Source organism: Hemicordylus capensis, chromosome 2, assembly GCF_027244095.1.
Source record: "Hemicordylus capensis ecotype Gifberg chromosome 2, rHemCap1.1.pri, whole genome shotgun sequence".
NCBI classification, from domain to species: Eukaryota; Metazoa; Chordata; class Lepidosauria; order Squamata; family Cordylidae; genus Hemicordylus; species Hemicordylus capensis.
In genome coordinates this window covers 179,148,545-179,170,942 of record NC_069658.1, presented here as the reverse complement: position 1 = coordinate 179,170,942, position 22,398 = coordinate 179,148,545, and the positions used below count along the sequence as shown (strand labels likewise).

General features: G+C 47.6%; 1 protein-coding gene across 5 annotated transcripts in view; it reads left to right on the top strand.

Moving 5' to 3' along the window:
• Window positions 1-22,398, top strand: part of CC2D1A (coiled-coil and C2 domain containing 1A) — a 74,948-nt gene that overhangs the window by 17,934 nt on the left and 34,616 nt on the right. For all 5 annotated transcript variants that reach the window (XM_053296458.1, XM_053296459.1, XM_053296460.1 and 2 more), the window contains 10 exons: window positions 166-532; window positions 2,023-2,147; window positions 2,654-2,726; window positions 3,644-3,757; window positions 11,361-11,491; window positions 13,007-13,079; window positions 14,683-14,801; window positions 16,980-17,115; window positions 18,960-19,132; window positions 20,864-20,986. In XM_053296458.1, coding sequence (XP_053152433.1) covers window positions 166-532; window positions 2,023-2,147; window positions 2,654-2,726; window positions 3,644-3,757; window positions 11,361-11,491; window positions 13,007-13,079; window positions 14,683-14,801; window positions 16,980-17,115; window positions 18,960-19,132; window positions 20,864-20,986 — 1,434 coding nt within the window. The remainder of the gene's footprint in view (window positions 1-165; window positions 533-2,022; window positions 2,148-2,653; window positions 2,727-3,643; window positions 3,758-11,360; window positions 11,492-13,006; window positions 13,080-14,682; window positions 14,802-16,979; window positions 17,116-18,959; window positions 19,133-20,863; window positions 20,987-22,398) is intronic.

Sequence of the window (22,398 nt, the reverse complement as noted above, 5' to 3'; positions counted from 1 at the left end):
CCTGCGATAAGAAGAATTTATACAAGAAGGAATCTTATGTTTTGGGCAAAGGACATGGTTCCTTTCCATCTCACCATCCCTCTGGAGATGAACCTGGCTGGACCTTGTGTATATGATCCTGAAATCTGTTGTTGCTATAGCAATGTTTTGTCTTTCTTTTTCCAGACTTTAGAAAATCTGTTGACCTCAGTGAGGAAAGGCAAAAAGATAGATGAGGATGAAATTCCTCCACCGGTTGCTACCGGAAAGAGTCTGAGTACTCAGCAGGCTTCTCTCTCGGTGCCAGCTTCAGCTTCCCAGGCCTCCACGCCTGATGACAGCACCACTTTATCTAACCACCTCCCTCCAGAGCCGGTTTCTGCTTCCCCTGAGCAACCGCCCTCTAAAGCGCTTCCTATGTCTGATCTGCCTCCCAAGCTACCACCACTCGTACTTCCAAAGCCAAAGATTTCTCCAGCGCCCACTGTGCAGCTTAAATCCCCAGAAGCATCGCAGGAAAGATCTGCCCCCTTGGCACCTTCTCCTCTTTCAGGTCAGTATGGAATACAAATGCCCATTTCAAAAAGGCTGGGGGTGGGAGTTAGGAAGGGGGACTTGGTGGGCTACAGAGAATACACCTTTCTTCTACCATACGTTAAAGCCCTATTTAGCTTTGACTTGGTTGCTGGCTGTTTTTAGACATATAGCCAGTGTAGAGCTAGGGAGATTCAAATCCCCACTCAGCCCTGAAAGCAACCGGGTGAATTTGGGCTCACTCTCCAGACTACTTCTCAGAGTTGTTGTGAGGATAAAATGGGGAGAGGAAAAACCTTTTTGAAGAGACTGGGATACATATGTAGTAACGATAATAGAATGGGATCTTTCCACTGTACTCTGTTGGCTCTAGAAACCTCTTGGGAGATTTGCAAATATTTCAGCCAACTGGTTGAAGTTATGTATGACCTCTCCCTTCACAAGATCAAATGACATCACAGACTGTCTTTTTATTCAAGGCCTTATCCATTCTAGTAAGATCTCTTGTCTGTCCTTTCGTGTCAGGATTCATCCCTGGGTTTTGACTCCAGCTTCTACTTTGTACTTATTTCTGTATAAGCTGCCCATTTCCTCTCACTGAAGTTAAGGGAAAGGCCAAGACAGTATATGTCTGTCTCTGATAATTCTCCGTATAGGGTTCTTAAGCTTGTTTCTGTTGTAGTCATGGTTCCCAAGGTACAATAGCACAGCCCCTGTTAATTGAACAAGACTTATAATGGGAAGAGAGTTCTTTTTTTTAAAGGAGATAATTGTTGAATTGACAAGTCTTTCTTTTCTTTCTATCTTTGCCACAAACGGGTTGTTGTTGAGCTTTCTTGTCTGGATTAACTGTGTTGTGGCTTGTATGGATCCCCAATTAATTTGGCTTAACACTGCCCCGCCCCCCGTAAGGATGATTACCCATCATTTTAGGATGTTACCCGTTCTAGGGCTTTGAATTAGGGGCATGACTTAAGCCAATATGAAACCCCATTCTAGAATCCCTTCTTGGGTGACGTTTAGGCAAGATCTTGATTATTGACAACAACACTTGTTCCAAGGATGAGATGGAAGTCCTTATAGTGTGTGTTTGTGAGTGCTTGTGTTGTTTGTGTTTGTCTTTTGATGTTGTCAAAATTCAATAAAAAGTATGTGCAAAAAAAAATAGAATCCCTTCTTGGGTGCTGTGCGTCCCAGATATCATGCAGAGATCATGTCAGCTTTCGGTTTGCATTTCTGTAAGAACTGCCCCTCATGCCATGTGGCAAGCTGCTTTTAAGACTGAGGGGAGTTTCAAAAGCAGTTTGTAATAGGCCATGCTGTGATAGCGTTGCTGCTCAAAGTTAAAAAATCTTGGGGTGGGGCGGGGGGCGGGGAAGATGGTGATGATGATCCTGCAGGCATGCACAAGTCCTTGAACGTGCCAGAGTAGTTCTCTGGATCCCAGTTTGTCAGATCTCTTTGACAGGGATGGTTAGCAGCATGACCTGCTTCTCCTTCTGTCTTCAGGTCCCCAAAGTGCCAGTACCCAAGCACTCCTGCAAGCCAGGCAGCGAGAGTACAAGCTGGCAGCACTTCGGGCGAAGCAGGAAGGCAGCATCGAAATGGCTACCAAATACTACCGCATAGCAAAAGTAAGTGTGCTGCTGCAGCGAGACAGTACTTTTTGCAAGAGGTGAAGAAAAAGCTCAGTGGGAAATCTTCTTCTTAAAAAAAAAAGATGTCGCTTTTGGGTCTTCCATTTCTGATGTAGCCCTCGAGAACGGTTGGACATTGCTGAGTGGGTTAGTGACTCGCTACTTGGAACAGAGATGAAAGCCAGGAGCTGTTGTCCACTTGCTACATCATAGGCAAAAGTGGCGGGAGGGAGGAGGTGTGGGGTGGGGGAAGGTAATGGACAAGGAGACATTAATCATCCACCACTGTTTTTCCACTGCAAATTGTCACATCATCCTATCTCTTTGCAGCTCCCCTGGTAACTCCTTGTGAAGTCCTTGGAGAGGTTTATCACTATTTGCCTTGTTTTTCTTCCCTGCGGAAGAAAAATTGTGGATCTTTGTTGTTCGAAGTGGTCATGTTAAGCTTTTTAGCTGGAAGGTTAGAAGAGCAAGCTCTTAATCTCGGTGTTAATATTTTTCAGAGCTTTGATCCTATTTTAGAATCCTTGGCTAAAGGAGAGTCTGTGGACCTCAGCCGGCTGCCTCCACCTCCAGGTGAGAATGGGGATTTGGCAAAGTTTGCCCAAGTTTTGCCTTTTTGCATGAGCTTTGCTAGCAAATGAAGTGGAGGGAATCTGCTTAGTTCCACAAGGCAGGCAGTTAGGTTGGAATCTTGCACAGAAAGGCAAAACTTGGCAGTGAGTGTCCAGTCCCTATTTAGTATTTCACTACACAACCTTCTTGTTGAGACACTGTACCCCAGTCCAATTTCTAGGCAAAAGCAGGTAGAAATGTATTGATTGATTCCCTGATGCAAAGGAAGTCTCTGACCCAAAGCATTTGTCCTTTCTTTTATGACCTACCTATTTGAAAGCTGAAACATACACAGTTAGCAAAATGAAGGATTGAGCTTTGAATGACTGTTGTTCCTGATCTGGGTAGCTGTTCTTCTCAGGTTTGCAGAGGAAGTTGACACAGTCAGTGGTTGCTCCACAGTTTTTGGAATGCAAAAGTCCTCTGATGATCTTCCTTATTCTTATCTGTACTGTTCGACATTCTACATTTTTGGCATCTGGCACCTTACCTCACATGCCTTTAAGCACAGGTTGAAGACCTTTCTGTTTTTCAAGGCTTTCCCAAATACACCGTGACTCCTGGCTCTGTGAATGATGTTACCATTTATCTTCCGCATCTATATATTTTGCAATGAGGTGCTTTTAATTTCTATTTTAAATACATAAAATAAAGAGATGTCTGGGGCAGAGGCATTATAAAAAGATGATCTGTTTGCTCAGCGTGGTAGAGCATCTCTACAGAAGGGCAAGGTAGAGGTCTAGTAGTGCATAAGATCCCCTGCTGAAAGAATTGGATTAGTAGATCTGTTTTCAGTGCTGGGAGGGGCTAACAGTACACAGAAGGCTGGTGAAGTGCTGCTACTTGTTGTGCTTCAGCTAGGTGTCTGTCTTCCACAGATCAGCTGCCCAAGGAGATATTGACCCCAGGTGCACAGCAGTCACCTGTGGCAACAGCAACACCTCTTGCTCAGGCTGTGACCCCTCCGGCCCCAGGACTCTCAAGTCCAGGAGGTAGGTTTCTGAGGTTCCTTCCTTGATTCCATCCCTATGGAAAGCTTGTTGGAAACCTCCTTCCATTCTGATGTAGGTCTACTGATTATTGTCCTCGCCTGATTTCATGCCCCTGTCTTATAACAGCCTTCCAAGATCAGCTTTTCCAGTCTTACAGATTTTTAATGTGGGAGAACTCTTTTGTTTGGGGTAGTTTAAGAATGTGTTTGAGCCACTGAAGAGGATTCAGAGGAGTGCTAATCAGGTCAATTCAGGATACAAAAATATTGCCATGCATTGAATACAAGCCTAGACAGACCTTTTGGTTTTCTCCAGCATGGAAATTTTAATAACCATATAAGCAAAGGCTGAACATTAATATTTTAATCTACACTCTTCAAAAAGACCCTTTATTGCACAAATTAAAGTTTGTATACATAAAAATAAAACGTTTCAGCATACAAACCATCATCAGTTAAACGAGCAGATAAGAGGCCTCTTCTCAGTTCTTGATGCCAGGGACATCTCTGGGTTATCCTTCCCCACCAGCTCCAAGCAGGACAGATACTGCGAATAAACAAAACAGAAAGTGCCCGCCCACTTGGGGCTGCAGAGGATAACCCCGCCCCAGTTCTTTCTGTCCTCGCTTCAGCTCCAGCAGCAGATTTTCTTCTCTCATGGTCTTCTTCTCCTTTATTGTCCTTTTTACCTTCTTAACTGTCTGTTTTTCTGTCAGTTTTTTCTCCTTTTCCTTGTGTGTGTTCCCTAAAAAAAAAAAAAAGAGCATTAGTTAGTTGTTCCCTTACCTCTTCCCCCCTCCGCCCCTTCAGTTCTTTCCATTTCATGGGCAAGCCCGCTTAGGGCAAGAATTGTTTTGGTGCCCAGAGGCAAAATTCAGGACCGTTTTGGCCCGGGTCTTTCAAGGGCTTTCAGCGCCCCAGCTCCGACGCGACCGAGCTTGCCACTCTGCTCTCCGGAACCGGGGCACTCTTGCAGGCGGGAGAATTCTGCACTCCCCAGCTGCAAAGCAACTAATGCCACAATCAGGTCAGAGGAGCGAAGGGAAAGCGCCAAACACTCACGGAAGCTCCGTATAATTAATTTGGCTGCGACGACGGTGACGGCTGCCTTGGAGCTGCCCGCACCGATCGTTCCCGGGTCCGCGGCGAGTCTCCTGCCCTCGGGCCGCGAGACTCGTGCTTCAGTGGCCCAGAGGGCAGCGGAGGGTGCCATTTGCAATTTGGAACCTCGTGGCCCCTCGGAAGGTGCATCAGGCCAGTGGGCTGTTCGCCTCAGTAGCAGTGGGGAGATGATTAAAATGGCGACTGAGCTCGGAAAAACGGCGCGAAACAAGCCGGCGGCCATTTTGAATGCACCGGAGCATTCCCTTCCAAGGCCCTCCTTGCAACAACAGGAACATGTTGAGGTACCGGGCGAATCGGCAGGGGGCGGGGGAGAAGTGGGCCCCAGCCATAGCGTGACCATTTCCATTCCCAAAAAGGTTCCCCCAGAATGGCAGGCCTGGTTTAAGAACGCGATTGTTGACACCATTTATCAAATAAGGCCACCCCGTAAGGCGGGAAAATCCAAGAAACGGAAGAAGCGGGATTCCTCCCCCACAGAGTCAGACTCCTCGAGTGAGGGATCTCCTTCTTCCCCCAGGAAGGCCAAAAAGAAAACGAAGCACCTTAAACCTAAAAAACCAATGGACAAGAGCAGTGATGCACACTCCTCTGAATTATCAGACCAGGGATCAGGGGACCCCAACCCACGGAATCCCAGGCCTATTAGAGCCCCCATCAGCAACAGGCCTAAAAGCCCGCTCCCTGGGGGGGAAGACGCTGATCACACAGAGCCTGTATCCCAGGTCCCCATGGATCCTGATGGAGAGGAGGCAGAGTGGTCAGGCGGAGATGATAATGACACATCTGCAGTATCTCAAAGGCTCTTCGTAGCTGATGATTTTAACCCACTAATGACTAAGATCTTAAAAACTATTGGTCTTCAGCAGACAAGTAGTCAGGAACCGTCTAATGAAAAGATGGATTGGGTGTTCCCCAGGGCCACCCCTAAAGAAATTTTATTACCATTTCCCTCTCTTTTCACAGATGTAGTCAAACAAGAATGGAAGTTACCGGCAGCAAACAGAAAGCCTTTGGCGATTTCTAGCCGCTTTTATGCTTTTCGGGCTGAGGTGTCTGACTTGCTCAAGACCCCCACTACGGATGCCCCGATAGTACAGCTGGTGTCAAACTCCTTGGTCCCTAGGGACGGAGAAGTCACCCTCAAGGACCCAGAAGATAAAAAATCTGAATCAGCATTTAAACGAACTCATGAAAATTCAATGCACGTCACAAGGGCAGCGGCCGCAGCGTCCATGGCAACTAGGGCTTCCCTACTATGGATTGATGGCCTTTTAAACAATCCCCCTGCTGATAACATCAAACTTAGACAGCAGCTCGTTAAAATTCAGAAGGCACAAGCCTTTATGGCGGATGCCACTCTAGGTTCTGTTAGATACTCGGCTAGAGTGGCTGCAGCCTCAGTCCTCGGCAGGTGCCATCTTTGGCTGAAAAACTGGGCAGTGGACAATACTTCTAGATCCAACCTGACCGCCGTGCCCTATGATGCCACTAAGTTATTTGGGGAGGAGGCCCTCAAGGATATTTTAGTGGAGTCAGTTGACAAACGCAAAACGATGCCCGCAACCACTAGGAAGGCGGATCGCCAACCTTTTAAAAAGAATTACCAGCACTTCCAGAGTTTTCAGCCCTTTCGGGCCTCCCGGCCTTTCAGAGGCCAGTTCAGAGATTTCAGACAGCAAAGGGGAACCTGGGGTCGCCAGAGATTCCCTTTCAGGGGCGCGGGCGGGTATAGACAGCAAGTCTCACAGCCCAAGCAAAAAGCACAACAATGACTGCAAAGTCATCATTTTGGGGGGTCTGGCAGAATTTTCCCACGCTTGGGAGTCTTCAGTCACAGACTCCTGGGTCATGTCGGTGATTCAAAAGGGCTACAAGATAGAATTAAACTCTCCTCTTCCCCCCAGGTTCATTCCAACTCCTCGATCTCGCTGCGCCCTCAAACACGCAGACATGTTGCTGGCCATCAAACATCTTCTGGAGATTGGCGCAATAGAACCCGTCCCTCACTGTCAGGAGGGGGGGGTGTTTATTCTATCTTGTTCACCGTCCCAAAAAAGGATGGAACAAAAAGAGCAGTTCTGGACCTAAAATTTCTCAACAAGTCCGTCAAAAAATACCACTTCAGGATGGAAACGTTGAGATCAATATCGGAAACTCTGCTTCACATGGATTTCTGGCCTCCATCGACCTGAAAGAAGCATATCTACATGTGCCCATCCATCCCAACAGCAGGCACCTCCTGCGCTTCAAATACGCAGGCAATCATTTCCAATACGCGGCCTTACTGTTCGGCCTATCAGCAGCCCCCAGGATTTTTACGAAGGTTCTGGCACCGGTGGTTGCCCTTCTGCGCATGAGGGGTATCAGACTGTTTGCGTACTTGGACGATTTGCTTCTAAAAGCCCCCACCCTCCAGGAGGCTCAGCGGGACTTGCAGGTCACTCTCCAAGAATTGGAGACTCACGGATTCCTTATCAACTACCACAAAAGCCATCTGAAACCAACACACCACTTACAACATCTCGGGGTTGTGATGAAAACAGAGGAAGACCGCCTGTACCTACATTGGGACCGGTTCGAGATCATCACAAGGGAGGTCAAGTCGGCTCTGATGTCATCAAGAAGTCGACTGATGTCCCTCTCCAGGCTATTGGGTCTCATGGTCGCAACCTTGGACGTCGTACCGTGGGCAAGACTCCATCTTCGACCGCTGCAATGGTTCCTCCTACCTCACCAGCACTCCATCGCAAAGAAAGAAGCTCCTGTACCTACAGATCCCGAAACAGGTTCGCCAAGCTCTAAGGTGGTGGTTGAGCCTGCTCAACTTGTTTGCAGGAAAGGAATTCCTTGATCCACCAAGAGTTTTGGTCACGACGGATGCGAGCGACAGGGGATGGGGGGCTCACTGTCTCCACCTTTCGGCCCAGGGTCGATGGGATTCCGCGGAAAAGGCACACAGTATCAATTGGAGAGAACTGAGAGCCATACGGTTAGCACTCATTGCCTTCCAAACGTCAATTCGGGATCGCCACGTCCTAGTAAAAACGGACAACACAACAGTAAAGGCACACGTCAATCGTCAGGGGGGCACTCGATCACACTCCCTTCACCTGGAGGCAATGTTACTACTAAACTGGGCGGAGGCCAACGTTTGTTCCCTAATAGCTCATCACCTCAAAGGGGAGCTAAACACAAAGGCCGATTGGCTAAGCAGGGAGGACATCCATCCCGGGGAATGGAGTCTTCACCCAGAGGTCTTCCACCTTCTAACCCTCCGCATGGGCGTACCCTGCATGGACTTATTTGCGTCTCCGATAAACTCCAAAGTGCGCCAGTTCATGTCCAGATTCCCCGCTCAGGGAGCGACGTCAGTGGACGCCCTTGCCAGCCCGTGGCCCGAGGGGCTGCTGTTCGCCTACCCCCAACTCCTTTACTGACCAGGGTTATCAGGAGGATTTGCCTCTTGAGGGCCCGAGTCATATTAGTTGCCCCCTACTGGCCCAGGAGACCATGGTTTTTGGAGCTCATCCGCATGGCAGAAGAGGATCCATGGCAACTTCCTGTGAGAGAAGACCTGCTCTCCCAGGGTCCAGTTTACCACCCCGACCCAGCGTGGTTAGGGCTGACCGCCTGGAAACTGAACGGAGTTTGCTAAAGGAGTTCGGATACTCCACGGCGGTCATGGACACGATTTTGGCATCTAGAAGGCCTTCCACGAATCGGATATACCAGACAACCTGGCGGGCGTTCCTCAAATGGTCCTCTCTGCACTCCATCCCTCGGGGGTCGGCTTCCATCAAACACCTCCTGCAATTCCTTCAAGATGGGTTAGACAAGGGCCTCAAGCCCAACACCCTAAAACGCCAGGCTGCATCGTTGCTGGGCCTTATCTCAGGCAGACCCCAAGAGTCTCTGTCTTCATATCCGCATTTGCGACGTTTCCTGAGAGGAGCCACCCTCCTATCGCCTCCAGTAATACACAGGTTCCCATCATGGGACCTCCATCTGGTCCTCTCCGCTTTACAGCACCCTCCATTTGAACCAATATCATCCATTCCACTGGAAACGCTGTCAAAGAAATTGGCCTTCCTGGTGGCTATCACTTCGGCACGCCATATTTCAGAGTTGAGGTCTCTTTCGGTTGATAAAACATTCTGTGTGTTCCAGAAGGAGGCGGTACGGCTGATACCTGATCCTTTTGTACGCACGAAGGTGCCTTCCGTCTTTCACCAATCTCAGGACGTTTTTCTGCCTTCATTCTGTCCCCGTCCGGCGCACGAATGAGAAAAGCTCTGGCACAAGCTGGACATGCGTAGATGCTTAAAAACCTACATCAAACGTACAGCTCACCTACGCAACACCAACTCCATGTTCGTGGAAGTTCGCGTAAAGGGAAGGGGGTCCGCCGTTTCTGCAAAAACCATCGCTCGCTGGATTAAAGATTGCATAGTACTGGCTTATCAGTCTATGCGCAAGAGCCCGCCTCCCGGCATCACGGCACATTCCACTAGATCAGCAGCGGCCTCAGCGGCCTTTTCAGCACACGCCCCGGTTCAGGATATTTGCAGAGCGGCAACATGGTCTACGCCCTCAACCTTCACAAAGCACTATAAGATTGAGACACACGCCACTATCCAGGCAGCCGTGGGCAGAAGAATCCTTCAGCAGGTCCTCCCACGGGACTAGACGGAAGCGGTTCCCTCCCTGTGGACCAAGCTGGGGTATGTCCCCAGAGATGTCCCTGGCATCAAGAACTGAGAACGGAGCATTGGTGTCCACTTACCGTGAAGGCTCCTTCTTGTTCTTGATGCCAGGGACATCTCGACCCACCCAGTGGTGCACTCCGCCTGGTCCCGTTGGAAGGAAGGTAGGTGTCTTCCTGTTAGACAGGGGAAACCTTTCGTATCCATGTTTTTCCTTACTAAAAGGTACTTGTTCGTTACAGTTCTACCTAATGTTGTTTGTGTTAACGGGTTACGTGTCCGGTTTATTTGTTGCTTCTGCCTCGCTCGAACAGAGAACTGGGGCGGGGTTATCCTCTGCAGCCCCAAGTGGGCGGGCACTTTCTGTTTTGTTTATTCACAGTATCTGTCCTGCTTGGAGCTGGTGGGGAAGGATAACCCAGAGATGTCCCTGGCATCAAGAACAAGAAGGAGCCTTCACGGTAAGTGGACACCAATGCTCCGTTCTGTTTTTCAGCTGTTTAAATTCTTTAGAGCAGATAACGCTCCCATTCCATGACTGTCGGAGAAATGAGATAATGAGGGAGGGTGGGGGAAGAGAGAAGGGGAATCACCTGATTTTTCTCAGAGGCTAACGAACCGTATAGCATCAGCCAATGCCTTCCCAAGCATTGATGTCTGGTCTCAATTTCTCTATAAATAATGCTTCCTTTATTTTCAGGTTTTTTTTGTAAATTCCTTTCAATTCCCAAAATAGATATTTTAGTGGGCGCTACTTTGCCCTCATGCTTTTTCCTCGTATGCATTGACCAGGGTTTTGTTCTCCGTGCACAATGCCTCGTATCTGCTAGATGTTCTTTGTATCTATCTTTCAGTGGTCTACCAGATTCTCCAGAACAGAATGAAGTGCAACCTAAACCTTGAATTGTATATATTGCACCTTTCTTTCCATAATTTCCTTCCCCCATCAAAAAAATATCACAGTCGTACATCACATCTCCTATCATACAGTCTGGAGATAACTAACAATTGTTAACTAATGACACTAAAAGAGGCCTCTTATCTGTGCTTGTTTGTTTAACTGATGGTGTGTATGCTGTAGTGCTTTATTTTCATGTACACCAACTTAATTTTTGCACAATAAAGGGTCTTTTTGCAAAGAGTTGAAGTGTTAATATGCACATTGTATCGCCGACATATCCATTTTAATCTACAGGAAACCTGACAGAATTGGAGAGGAGTTTGGCTTGTTGGTACTTCTTGTATTTACAGACAAGTAACATAAATAATGAGGGGGAGAAGAACTCTAAACCTCATCAACTGAGAACAGTAGTAATTTTAAATGACTAGAAGATAGATCTAGCTTGTGAGACGATGGAACGAGCAGCTTGGGATATTCCACTGCCAAGGCTTTGCCAAGGCCTGCCAAGAAGGCCTTGGCAAAGCATTTGTCTTCAGTGCTGTAGATGCAGAGTATTGTGCTGTGGGTCTCATGGCATTAGGCTCCTGCGAGGTAACCCATGAGTCCCCTTCCTTAGTCTTGTCTTCAGGCCCATTTAGGGTCTCTTGTTCTCTCTGCTTGGAGTCGCCCTCCAGTGTGGTCCAGGACTCTGGACGTGGTCCCTGGTCTGACGGTAGGAGACAAGTGGTTTGATAAAACACTTGCTTGGATGTGGGTTCGGAGCCACCTCCTAACACGTCCCCTCTGGAACCAGTCTCTCTCCTGCCAGGTCCTCTTTGGGGTGCCTTGTTTAAAGCAAGGATCGAGTTGCACAGATTTACATCCTTTGTTCCCAGATCTCCCCCCACCCCCTCGAGATATGATGGAAGCACTACAGCAGAGGATGGACAGGTACAAGACAGCAGCAGCACAGGCCAAGAGCAAAGGAGATGACAGGAAGGCCAGGATGCACGAGAGGATTGTGAAGGTGAGTTGCTTGCCTATTGTAACCAGAATATTCATTCATTCATTCATTCATTCAATTTCTATACTGCCCTTCCAAAAATGGCTCAAGGCGGTTTACACAGAGAAATAATAAATAAATAAGATGGTTCCCTGTCCCCAAAGGACTCACAATCTAAAAAGAAACGTAAGATAGACGCCAGCAACAGTCACTGGAGGTCCTGTGCTGGGGGTGGATAGGGCCAGTTATTCTCCCCCTGCTAAATAAAAGACAATCGCCACGTTAAGAGGTGCCTCTTTGCCAAGTTAGCAGGGCATTGTATATGAATACGATGGCTATTTATATACCGTTTTTCAACAAAAGCTCCCAAAGAGGTTTGGATGGATGGATGGATGGATGGATGGATAGAGTACTCCCTGTCCCCAGAGGGCTCGCAATCTAAAAAATAAACATAAGCTAGACACCAGCAACAGCCACTGGAGGGATGCTATGCTGGGGATGGATAGGGCCAGTTGCTCTTCCCCTGCTAAATAAAGAGAACCACCACTTTTAAAAGGTGCCTCTTTGCTAAGTTAGCTGGGGATGAAGTCCCTGCTTCATCCATGTTGCTGCTTGCTGGTTCTTCTGCTAAGATGCTGCACAGCACAGATCTCAGGGTAAAGTTTGGGGTGAGTTTTTTGCTCCTAGTTTTTTTCTCTTGACCCACCGTAATGGAGTTCATTCTAATTAAGTGATATACTGGATCAGAAGCTGAGGTGTTCTGATTGTCTCCTTGGGAGGAAATATGGCAGAATTGTTAAATTAGTTAACTGTTCACATGCTGGAATCTTATATGGTTCAAATTTTTCCAGAGAGAAGCTGGTTTATGTGGAAACAGATATTTTTCCAACTATTACCTGCTTAATATTCAGTGTTTGAGATCAGTACTGAATATTGATTTCAAACATATCACATGGATCATGCTTCATTTTCTTCCCCCACTACTATTTTTGTTTTTTTATGGAAGGAGGGAAACCTCCAGGAGAGCTTGTGGCAGCAAGCATGACTTGCCCCCTTAGCTAAGCAGGGTCTGCCCTGGTTGCATATGAATGGGAGACTTGATGTGTGAGCACTGTAAGATACTCCCCTTAGGGGAGGGGATGGAGCTGCTCTGGGAAGAGCAGAAGGTTCCAAGTTCCCTCCCTGGCTTCTCCAAGATAGGGCTGAGAGAGACTCTTGCCTGCAACCTTGGAGAAGCCACTGCCAGTCTGTGAAGACAATACTGAGCTAGGTAGACCAATGGTCTGACTCAGTATATGGCAGCTTCCTATGTTCCTATGCTCCAGTAGGTCTTATTTGCTGAAAAGGCAAACTTCTATAAGAATACCCTTGGCCAATTGAGATGACATGAGGAACCATGGTTAAAGCTGTTTTGTTTTGCACAGTGTCACCAAGCTTTGGGAACACACATGCTCTCTTCTTTCCTTCCTGTACAAGCCTCTAATTTCAATTAGTAGCAAACTAGGATTTTCAGCTTCTTTTCTCTTTTTCTTTCCCCAGCAATACCAAGAGGCTATAAGAGCTCACAAGGCAGGGAAACCTGTTCAGTTTGTGGACCTTCCTGTTCCCCCAGGTATTTCATTCCCAATGTTATTTTTGCAGATGGAGAGTTTGCTTTAGAGAGGTTGGAGAGGTTATGTTGGCAGCTGGAGTCTCACCAAAAGGCACGGATACAGGGATGGTGGTGGAAATGGGAGAGAGAATCTCGTTATAGGCTAACCTGTCTATGCTCATGGCTTAAAACACATGTACAGAATTGGATACAAAAGTGCCATGGATGCTGACTCTTCCTCTTGTTGGAAAGGCCAGATGTGAGCGAGAGAGAGACTGACATCTTACAGAGAGATGTTCAAGTTCTGCAAGGGTGTGTGTCATGCTTGTCTGACTTCTTCAGCATGACAAAGCCACCTGTCCACAGCAGTTTGGTGTCCCTTCCTCCTGTCCTTTTGTCTCATATGGTGGCTTTCAAGCATTCTACTTCAGGGAGCATTTTGTATTGACTTCTCTGCCACAGAAGAAGCCCTGTGTATTACAGAGGATTCTCTGAGTATTCTGTAGCATACACTCAGGCCTGGCATACATATGCAGCCAGATGTGGTGGTAGAATTCTGAGGAGGGAGAATGGCCTGTACCACTTCAAGCGGCAGGTGAGCAATGCCGCTGCAGAAAACTCCCCCCCCCCCACTCTTCCTGCAAGTGGAAGCACTAGCACATTGAGGAAAGAGCTTGTAGCTCAGCCTGTTCCTTACTGTGCCAGTGTTTTACTTTCAGGGTTTTTTCTTTTACGTAAGCAAGAATATAGTAATGTGACTTCCCTCAGGTACAGCCTGAAATGATACAGCCCATTAAACCATTTCATTCTGTTTCATGTGTAGACCAGGCTTCAGTTCACATGGGCTGTGGTCAGACTTGTTGGGCCTCACTGTTGCTCCACACAAATGGAGAGTGCAGCCTAGAACTGCATGTTACAAGCGAAGGTTGGTAGTGATGGGCAAATTGCCCTTCAGGGAAGCTTCTTTTTTGCCCTTTTTTGCTCTGTAATGGAGAAAACCCCAAGGTTCCTCACAACAGAGTTCTGAACACCACCAATCTAGGATACAAGAAGAGAAATGTATTGTTGGGAAGGGATCACCCTAGAACACTGCTCTACATAAAAATTATTTTGATTTGAGGATGTATCTGGGAAATGCTGACCTCCTGTGGCAGTACCATGTGATGTTAACGCAAAATAATTCTTTTCTGAGAGTGGTGCTAGGTCTTCTCTAGACATACAGCTGGTATCAAAATAGTTTACACTTTCGTTACACTTGGTCTCCATCTCCACTTGAAATAGGAAAAGTTGTGACCTTAAAAAGGCCCATCTGGGCCATGCAATTCTCCAGGGCTGCAATCTTAAGAATACATATTTCAAATCCCATTGAAGTCAGTGGCACGTATTTCTGAGTAGAGATGGTTAGGGTCAGGCTGGTTAATCTTATGTGTGCTTTGCCTCAAGTGGACATTTGGAATATGTGTGAAGGGGGTTTACCTGCCTGAGCAGGGCTTACTTTGTTCTAGGGCACTTTGGGAGCCAGTCTTGGATAACAGTGGATTTAGATAGATTTTTAAAAGTCATGGCCTTATCCACCTTTAAATGGTCATGGTTCCACCTTTAGATTTGCCATTGTCTTTGGCAGGTTTCCCTCCTATCCAAGGGATGGAATCATCATCTGGAGAGCAGAGCTTTGTGGGGATCCTTGAAACAGCCATGAAACTAGCCAATGAGGAGGATGAAGACTCAGAGGAGGCAAAAAAGGTTGTGTGTGTGTGTGTGTGTGCTAGTCGAAATGCTAATGGATCTATGGGAAACCTTGTGTGGAATGGCCATGTGTCAGAATATGGAAACTCCTAAACCTACCCTCTTCCCTTGAAGGGGAATTGCAGAGTACTTGGCGGAATTTTATGTCATACAAGAGAAGCCGAGGACTGCTATTCCTCCTTCAGACAGACTGAATCTTTTTGCGTTGTTTTCAACCACCTCCTGAGAGAAAGATTTAGTAGGATAATTGGCCTGCTTACAATATTTTTAATTTGTATTTAAAAATGTATAGCCCACTCAACTGACCTGACCAGGCTCCTGAAGCAGGCTTACAGCAATTAACTGTCACATGCATCACCACTGGAGTCCCCAAAGTTTGGGCTTGGCTAGCCAGCTACAATCTGTGGTCTCCATTGACTCCTCCTCTGAAGGTGGTTTCTCTTGCTAATGCTGGGCTTTTGTAGGAAGCATCAGCTGTACCTCTCTGCTGTTGTGCTGCCCTCTTGTGCAAAAGCCTAGTAAGAAGTAGGTATCCTGGATGCATAGGAATGGAGGAGGGGCACTTGCTGCTGGTGAGTGGGTTTTTAGGAACTCTTGGTGAAAGAATCCTAAAACTGGAAACTCTAAAACCAGCCAAACATGCAGTACAATAAAAGCCGCCATCCTGCAGAGATCTCAGACACTACATAAGAAAATATGAAGAGCCCTTCTGGATCAGGCCTAAGGACTAACTAGTCCAGCATTCTGTTTCCCATTATGGCTCACCAGAAGCCTCTAAGAAGCCCACAGGCAAGAGGTAAGGGCATGCCCTCTATTGCTGTTGCTGCCCTGTAACTGGTATTTAGAAGCATCTTGCCTCTGAGGCTGGAGGTAGCCTCTGAGGCTGACACTCCTGAACAGGAGTCAAACAGGTAGGCATCCCTAGAAAGGCCATTCCAGAGGCAGGGAGTCTTCATAACAGAAAAGGCCCCTGGATCTCATTGCTGTTGTTCCATGTTTACTAGTGTAGGCACACAGAGTGTGGCCTCATCATCTGCAGATTTTAAAATGCAAGAGGGAACATATGGAGGGAGGCACATCTTCTCTATCAGTGGCCACAAGTCTGATGTCTATAGGACATCTCCAGCCTCAGAGGCAAGATGCCTCTAAAAACCAGTTGCAGGGCAGCAACATCAGGAGAAAGGGAATGCCCTCACCCCTTGGTTGTGGGCTTCTCAGAGGCTTTTGGTGGGCCATTGTGGGAAATGGGATGCTGGACTAGATAGGCCTTGGGCCTGATCCAGCAGGGCTGTTCTTATGTCTTGCTGGATGCTGAGCAAGTTTGTTTGCCATGTTGATCTAATCTAGTCTGGCAAGCAGAAGCAAAGCAGATGTCCACCTTTTCTAAACTACAGTGCTGCATATGCACCTGCATGTCTATATATGGGGGAGGGGGAGAGAGGGGGGAGAGGGAGGGGCAGAGAGAGAGAGCGCTCGTAACTGTTTTCCCTTGTACTATTCAGTTTATGTTGAGCACCTGTACTGGCTGGCTGCAATCAGGACTTTAGGATTGAATCCTGTGTTTCAGTAGGACTTGGGCTTCTGTTGCTGCTTATGATCCTGTGAGATCCACTATGCATGGCTGTTTTTTGTTATTTCATCCTCAATATGGAGGATATTTGCAGAGTCTAGTGCTTTTTAACGAACAAGTCCTTGAACTGGTTTACATAGCAAAAGGAGGGAGAAGATGGTTCCCTGTCCCAAAGGGGCTCCCAGTCTAAAGAAAAACACAAGGGAGATACCAGCAACAGCCACTGGGTGGGGGATGCTATGCTCCGGGGTCAAGAAATGCTGGCTCAGTTCGTCAGCCAGACAAGATATTTGACTGTTTATTTGGCCGTTGGCCGTAATAAAGTGGATGGATGGATATTTGACTGAGTCGTCACATGGTTCCTCGGGCTATGTGGGTCCATTACTGGGCAGGACTTTTTTCACTTGTCGGGCACCAAGTTTCACTCGTCACAGACGAGTAGATTAGTGGATTTCCAGAGCCCCAGCTATGCTTGGTTGAAGAGGGGCAGTGACTGTCTCCCCCAGCTCAGTATACGAGAGCCGTCACTTTCAGAGGTGCCTCTTTGGCCTAGTTAGCAGGGCTTAGGGAATAGGTTCCTGAATGCCTTTCCTTGCTGTTTGCAGCCTGACTGCCCTGCGCCATCCAAGCCAGCCAGCTCACTGCAGCCTAAGCCAGCAGCCCAGCCAGGCTCACGAGCTGCCCCTGCAGTACCGAAGGCAGCTACGGCTGGTAAAGCTGCCTCCAAGGTCATCACAAAAGGTACTCCTGCCTTTATTTGTTTGTGTTCATGGCTGACGCTCCCATGGCTGACGCTCCCTATCTGCCAATACACTCGGGATGTTTTCCAGTATGGAAGAATGGTTTGCACTCTAAGGGGCTCGGTACAAAAGGGAAAGGCTATCGGGAGGGAAGGGGGGGAATAGGGACATTCGGCTACCCCGCTCTCACATCAAGTTACTTCTTGCTTTCATAATGACCAGGTGGAATTGACCACCGTTGGAGACAGGCTTGGGAAGGGAGGGACCACATTGCGGTTGGTCCCAGCCAGGAGAGGCCCTTCCTGTTCGCCCAGCCTCTGGGAGCATCCCTGGCTTGTTCCCTATTGGTCAGCTGGAGGTTCAGCTCCACTTATCCTGCGGCCAGTCTGGGCTGCACTTCTAACTTCCGGGCTTGGGAAGCTGCTTTGCAGATGCTGCCTCTGGGCTCCCGGCGGTGCTGCAAGGTGGTGCAACTCTGTGGCTGAGCCTCAGGCTCTGGGCTGGTGGGGAAATATTTCCATGATATCTGTTGTGTTGTATGCCCATGCCATTCGCTTTATAGAGAGAAAAATAGCACTACAGGTACTGACCAATGGGAATCTAGGAAGCTGTTCGATACGGAGTCAGACCATCAGTCCATCTAGCTCCGTCGTTTCCACTGACTGGCAGTGGCTTCCAAGGTTTCGGGCAGGAGTCTCTCCCAGCCCTACCAAGAGATGCCAGGGAGAGAACTGAGGACCTTTTGTAAGCAAGCAGATATTTTGAGCTATGGCCTCATCCTCTCAAGGAAATCTCTTATAGCACAGTGCTCCTATGTAGTCACCCATCCAAATGACAACCAGGGTGGACCCTGCTTAGCAAAGGGGACCATTCTTGCTCACTGCCACAAGACCAGGTCTCCTCTCCCCTCCCCCTGCTTTATGGATAAAATAGTGACATGTTAGACATGTGAAACCTAGATACGTTAACGGCACATCTAGCCATTTTGCACATTCCTGGACTCTGTGTGGGGTTCTTGGTGCTTAGCATGGTCTTGATTGATGGAATGCTTTACGTGCCTTTGGCAGACACCGCATTGTCCAGTCCACACAAGAGGGGCTCAGTCAGGCTGTGCAGTAGCAGGATCAATGTAGGGGGCAAAACATCCATCCAGTGCCAATTATGAAGGAAACTGTCCTAATCAATACCTCTTTTTTGAGTTATCCTCCTTCCCTTGCCATATACATCGCGGGCTGGACACTTCTGCATAAAGCCAGTTGTGGGGGGAAGCTGACACCTGGTAAATCTTTGGTGTAGATTTTGTTTCTCTGCAACTGATTTTGGGTAAGATCCTTGGGCTCTCCTCCCTAGCAGTGTGACAACAACCCCAACAGAAACCATCCCCAGTTGGTGTTCTCCAGCCTGAAGTAACTTTGCCCCCGACTCGTTGGTTTTCCCATTGCCTGATGCTCAGAGTAACCCTGGAACTGTGACCCGACCTAACAGAGGAGAGGCCGCTTCCTCATGGCTGTCATGCACACTCAGTATGTCTACTCTTGGAGTCACGATCCAAAGCCATGTGACATGTCAGCCTGGCTCTCTAATGATGACTGTTTTGCATTTACCATGGTTCTAAGATTGTTCAGCACTAAATGCAATCTCTGCTGAGCAAGTGCTCCCTCAAGCTGCTAGCATCCTACTTTTAGGTGAGCAGTGCTGTGTGCACACATGATTGAAGTGGTGTATCAAAATACATGCTGCCCATTCCTGAACCAGTTTGGAATCTCTTTGTTCTCTGTTACTGAGAGATTTCGACACAGACAACAAGATGAGTCTCCTCTCCTTGTCCTTTCTTTCTCTTTGCAGCTCAACAGCAGTTGACCTTCCTAGAGAGCCGGAAGAAGCAACTGATGCAGGCAGCTCTCCGGGCAAAGCAGCAGAATGACATTGAGGGCGCCAAGCTATGTTTGCGTCAGGCCCATGGTCTGGATCCCATGATTGAGGCGTCACAGAATGGTCTCCCGGTTGACATAACGAAGGCAAGCAGTACCCCGGGGGGACAGGGGAGTTGTATTTTCTCCAAGTGGTGGTCCGCTTGTTATATGAAAGTTACCAGAGCCCCAGTTGCTTAGAACCATCTGGGTTCACAAAGCACCGTCCTTGGAAGGATCCTTACCATGATGCCCCTTTGGGGGCATCATTAAGAGTGGGGTGAAACAAGATTTCTCGTCTCCTGAGTCACTTGGGAAGGTCTCTGCACAAACCTTGCTAAAATAAATGTGAGCTATGCAACAGATTGAGACTGCTTTGGGCCAGACTAAGATGCGACTTAAATACATCATTATTAAATTAATAAAGCCTAGCATGCTTGTTTTGATGCGTGGATATGCTGCTGTAGCACATGCCAGAAAGCCTGTCCAGGCTGGGATCATTTTAGGGGGCTTTAAACCCTTCCCCTACTGTCCCCCTGATCCGAATTGCCCCTACGTATGCTATTTAGGGTGTGATTAATGTCACACCTAGTTTTACCCTTATGCATCATGCCAAACTATGGAAGCTTGAGCAAACCGTAGCTTAGATAAATGCTTATCTGTTCTCATTTTCTGTCCACTCAGCTTCATAAATTCACTCCACGGTGCTCCCAGAGGTGGAAAAACACAGTTACTATGGCTTACAATTCATCCATGACACCAACCCATAGTTGGCACAAATCATTATTTGCAATTGAAGTTCAAACTGTGGTTTCCGATCCTCATTTGGTGCTGATCTCAAACTGTGGTTTGGCATTATGTCTGAATTGACTGGTGCTAGTTAGCGGAAGGGAACTGTTCGAGATTTTTGCCTCATGCACCAAAGTGCTTTAAACCAGGCCTGATCCTGATCTTCTCCTCAGTAGATTTTGCCACCTAATCAGATAACAAGTTTGAACTTCAGTTAAAATCCCTCTTAGGATTTATAGAGGCAAGAGACAGGCTAGATATAGGAAACCCTTTGTTTGATAAATGCCTTGAAATGCTGTCAAGAGCTGTGCTAGCAAACTTTGCTTTTAATAATAATTTTTAAAGCATGAATTTCCCTGTCACTAAGATCTGAGACAGCACTGTCTGGAGGTACCTTTTTAAAATTTGGGTTCATCTGTGGAGGGCTGATAAGAAAATGTTGCCTTGGTAATCTGTCTGGTCTCTTCAAGCTTTGAATCTCTGTCCTGAACACAGCATGATTAGACCGATCTGTAGCAGACAAATATTAGCCATGATAGTTAAATGGAGCCTCTAGGTTCAGGGGCAGCATACCTTGGAGTACCAGCTGCCAGAGAGAACTGGGAAGACCGCTGTTGTCCTCCTGCCCTACTTATGATCTTTCCAAAGGCACCAGACTGGGCATTCTTAGAAACGAGACTAGCTAGGTCTAATTCAGCACTTATGTTCTTTTGGCTACCTGTCTAGTCTCTGACAGAAGAAAGCCTGGGGCCATGCCCCTTCTTGAACTTAACTGCTGTGGAGCAGCAAAAGATTTCAAACAGAGGCACTTCATACGTGCAGATGACAGCTTCAGGTTAGCCTATGCCTTCTGTGGGGAACCCCAGTGTGCTCCAGAGCAAAGTTTTCAGAGAATGTTTTCAAGAAGTTTGGTAAGCGAATGTTATCGCCATGTTTTTAAGTGGAGAGGATCCTCTTCCCTCCTGCTACCTGTTTGTGCAAGGAGATGAGGAGATGGCACAGGAACTCTGTGGATTAGTTCAAGGTGGTATGTTTCTTTTCTTCTTTCAGGTACCTCAAGCCCCTGTGAATAAGGAGGATTTTGCACTCGTGCAGCGTCGTGGCATTAATATCTCCCCAGAGACGGCACAGCAGTACATGGAGCTTGTGAAGCTGATGAGGCAGCAATATGAGGTAGTGGAGAACAGGCTGTGGAGATGTTGTTTCTGTTGGGAGCCTTCCTTGCCTAGGAATCTGGGAGAGGAAAATGTATTTAAAGCTTATTTCAAATATACATATCACAAAAATATCATGCATATTTATTTATTATTTTAAAATAAGATGGTTTCTCTCATCTCTACCTGGGAGACCTGCCAGATGTGGTGAGAGGTATCTTAAGATTGCTGGTGTGTTTCAGCTGAGATCTTAGTGCCAAACTGCAGAAATCCCTAGATGTGATGGCAGAACAGTTGTCCCATGTGTCTTGACACTTTCTTCCAGCCCTGCTGGCTTCCAGCGTTGAGGGGGGAAAGTTGTGTTTGGGTGGTGGACTGGGGGAGCGGACTACCTGTGCGGCGGCTGCCTCCCTCACCACTGCCTCTAAGGGTCCTGCAAGACACTTGGTCAAGGGCCCCCATGAACCCATGGCTAGCATTGTCTCTGATTAAGCCCTTGCACTAGGGATGGATAAGATGTTAGCTGGTGGGTGGGTGAGAACCAACTGATCTAACCCTAAATTGTCTTGAATGAACTTTGACTGTGGCAGTGGAATTTCTGGATAGAGACCTGTCAATAGAAAGGTGACACAAGAGCCCTGCTCCCATCACTGCTTTCCTCTCCACTATCACTTCCTTGAACCCAACAGTGGCTGCCTACATGCTGTTCATTACAGCACTTTGGGAGTTTACCTCTGTGGGTTCTGGGGTCTCCCACAGTAAGCTGGGACTTGCTGTCTCTTCTCAGATCTCCTTGTGAGGTGTTTGAGGTCACTTTTCCTGCTCATGGGTAACATTTGAGGAAGGGAGGTTTCCCGTGCAACTCTGAGCCTTTCCAGAATAACGTTGCAGCAAGCCCTGAACCTCCTCCCGTTCCTTGCTGCTTTTATATCCTGAAGTCTGAAAGCCCTGCACTTTCTCATGGTGTCCTTGACGTCTCCTGCCCTGATTTTTTTTTTTGTTCCTTGTTGATAGTATGATGATGATTGCTTCAGGTTGCTTGGTCTTGGCAGAGGTTTGAGATGGCAAGAAGGAAAGAAGTCTGTTTCTGTAGGTGGCAACAGGGTGGGTGGTATGTGCCTCCTCCAGACTGGTTGCTTGTTGCCGTCCCCCATTGCTGGATGACTGCAGTTACTTGAAGAGAGAACCTTTCTTTCAGAGTATGTTAAAAAAGTGCCTTGTCTTCATTATTATTAGTGATAAATAAAGCAGTTTCTCATGGGCTCAGCTCTACCTGTCTGTGACGGCTGAAGTGAGAAAGAAGTCTAGATCTGGAAGCAGCTAGTATTTACTTAGGAAGCTGCCTTATACAGATTCAAACCATTGGACCATCTAGTTCAGTACTGTCTACACTGACTGGCAGCAGCTCTCCTATGTTTCAGGCAGATGTCT